This window comes from Austrofundulus limnaeus, unplaced genomic scaffold (genome assembly GCF_001266775.1).
Source record: "Austrofundulus limnaeus strain Quisiro unplaced genomic scaffold, Austrofundulus_limnaeus-1.0 Scaffold543, whole genome shotgun sequence".
Classification (NCBI taxonomy): Eukaryota; Metazoa; Chordata; class Actinopteri; order Cyprinodontiformes; family Rivulidae; genus Austrofundulus; species Austrofundulus limnaeus.
Genome location: NW_013952945.1, coordinates 99,770 through 102,106, shown reverse-complemented (window position 1 = coordinate 102,106; position 2,337 = coordinate 99,770). Strand labels below are relative to the sequence as shown.

Sequence of the window (2,337 nt, the reverse complement as noted above, 5' to 3'; positions counted from 1 at the left end):
AAAACTAAATATTTTTATATACATTTGTCAGAAAGAAACAGAAATGTATTTACAACAGAATCAGCTTTAATCACAGATTTRACTCCCTTCTTTTATTACCTAATTCATCATGATATATGTAATGTGTGTGTAGGCTGAAGAAAACCTGGGCATGGTGATGATCTTCACTCTGGTGACAGCCATTCAGGAAAAGCTGAATGAAATCGTGGATGAGATGAAAAACAGGAGAGAAGAGGAGAAACGTCAGAAAGAGAGGGAGGCAGAAGAAGCAGAGAAGGTACCAGTTTGAACCAGAACCGGTACTCTGAGCTGGACGTCCTGTCCTCAGTCTGTTGGCAGTGTTCTCTGTGTCTCCTCAACAGGTAGCATTCCAAGGAACAGTGGTGACTATCGAGAACTTCCTGGCGTGGAAAGCCAAGTTTGAGCAGGAGATGGCCGAGCTGAGGAGGAAAAGGCTGAAAGAGGAGGAGCAGTCTGGAAAACCCAAACTCACAGGTAAACCTGTTCCTGTGCTCCCACTTCCTGTTCGCAGGCAGAGTGAAGAACGCGTGACGTTTGTCTCCACAGGTAAACAGCTGTTTGAGAGGGATCATAACCTGGACACATCAGATATTCAGTTTCTGGAAGATGGTAAGGAAGTCTTATTATTACCATTTAAACCAGATTATCAGTAAAATCTCCTCTGTTGGGTTGATATTTGTCTCTGATGGACTGATGGTGCTTTAAAGCTAGGATACTGGTGTTTTCAGTGACAACAGGTGACAGGGAGTACTTGGACTGGACCAGTCCAGGACCTTTACCTGGTTCTTAAACAAGTGGAGTAGTTCAGCAGAGGATTTAGGCTCACTGTCCTGCTCTAAGGTGGACCTCTGTCTCAAATCTCTAGAAAACTCCAACAAGCTCCTCTCTGTGTTTTGCTTCATTCCTTGTTCTTGCAGGTCTGGGAGGTGGTAGGTTTGTTGTCCTTGATGGCCTAAATGTTCAGTTTAAGTCCGACCACAGCTTCCTCACATGTCAGGGGGAAGAAAGGCCAAWTTCCAGCTCAGTCGGTTCATCAGAGAAGATCTGTTGAATGGTAGTACAGTTTTCACACTTTTTGTCTTCCTCCTCTGCAGCTGGAAACAGTGTTGAAGTAGACGAGTCACTCTTCCAGGACATTGAGGACTTGGACTTGGATGAGGACGACCCRGACTTTGACCCTTTAGAGATGGGCAGCGATGAAGACTGAAGCAGTACAACTCTGGACTTTAAAAACTCAAACACACACACACACAAACCTGGCTCTACTCCTTCATATGATCAGTCCATTTTAAAGACTTGARATAATATTTAAAGGGGAGTCGTATTATATACAAGTCCTGCCATAAGTGTGATTAAATGCCTACAAATATAGATTGTCCAAAGTCTGTCTTAAGCTTTTGTGCTGTAGAACTCCAAAAGGACCGTCTTACCTGAAGAYGGCGGTAAAAGATGAAGTTTAGTCTGAAAATCAGTTTTTTTCTCTTGGTCTCCTTTCTAAACACTGACTGATGGAAGTCTAATTTCTTAAAGTGTTTATGAGAAGACAGAAGACTACAGGATGATCTGTTAACTGGATTACAGGGTATCCGCGGGTCCTTAAAAAGTCTTAAATTTACATATCTAAAATTAAGGCCTTAAAACATCTTAAATTTGATAAAAAAGTGTGCAAGTTGGTCTTAAGTTTGTTACTCAAAGTTCTTAAATTTTATCGGGCAGAAGTGATTAAAGTTCTCCATCTCCCCCAGCTGTCTCTGCAGCGCATTTCCTGTTGAGAAAAGAAAAAAACGAACAAACTTGTGTTGTGATGAATTAACTGACGCTGCTTTCAACCAATAAAAAGAACAAGAGTCACAGTTTTAGCCAATCAGAGCAGAGCAGGGCGGGTCCTGCTGTCTGAGCGGATACRGCAGGTGAGGTAAACAGAGTTGATCGGCCTCGAACTTTTCCAGTGACTTTTTTTTTCTTTTTTCGACCCGCTACCAGAACCACCCGCCCTGCATGAAGGTAAAGTTATGTAATAAATTATTAAATGTCTAAGCATTAAACGTATGTGTTCGCGTGTAACCAGTTCGCTGAAGCTGAGGAGATGCTGAGCTGTTACACCGTTACTTCAGCCTGTCCTCCAGAACCGAGCCTCGACCTGCAAGCCAGGATTCTGCAGTCTACACTCATCTACAGGCCAGGATTCTGCAGTCTACACTCATTTACAAGCTAGGATTCTGCAGTCTACACTCATCTACAGGCCAGGATTCTGCAGTCTACACTCATTTACAGGCCAGGATTCTGCAGTCTACACTCATTTACAGGCCAGGATTC

General features: G+C 43.1%; 1 protein-coding gene across 1 annotated transcript; it reads left to right on the top strand.

Moving 5' to 3' along the window:
• Positions 1-133: 133 nt before the first annotated feature.
• On the top strand, positions 134-1,765 carry rwdd1 (RWD domain containing 1; the record flags this gene model as incomplete). The annotated part of the gene is given in 4 exon segments (XM_014026341.1): positions 134-277; positions 363-495; positions 568-630; positions 1,116-1,765. Coding segments are annotated over 4 exon segments (453 nt in total), but the record flags the coding sequence as incomplete, so codon positions are not given.
• Between the last annotated feature and the right edge of the window lie 572 nt (positions 1,766-2,337).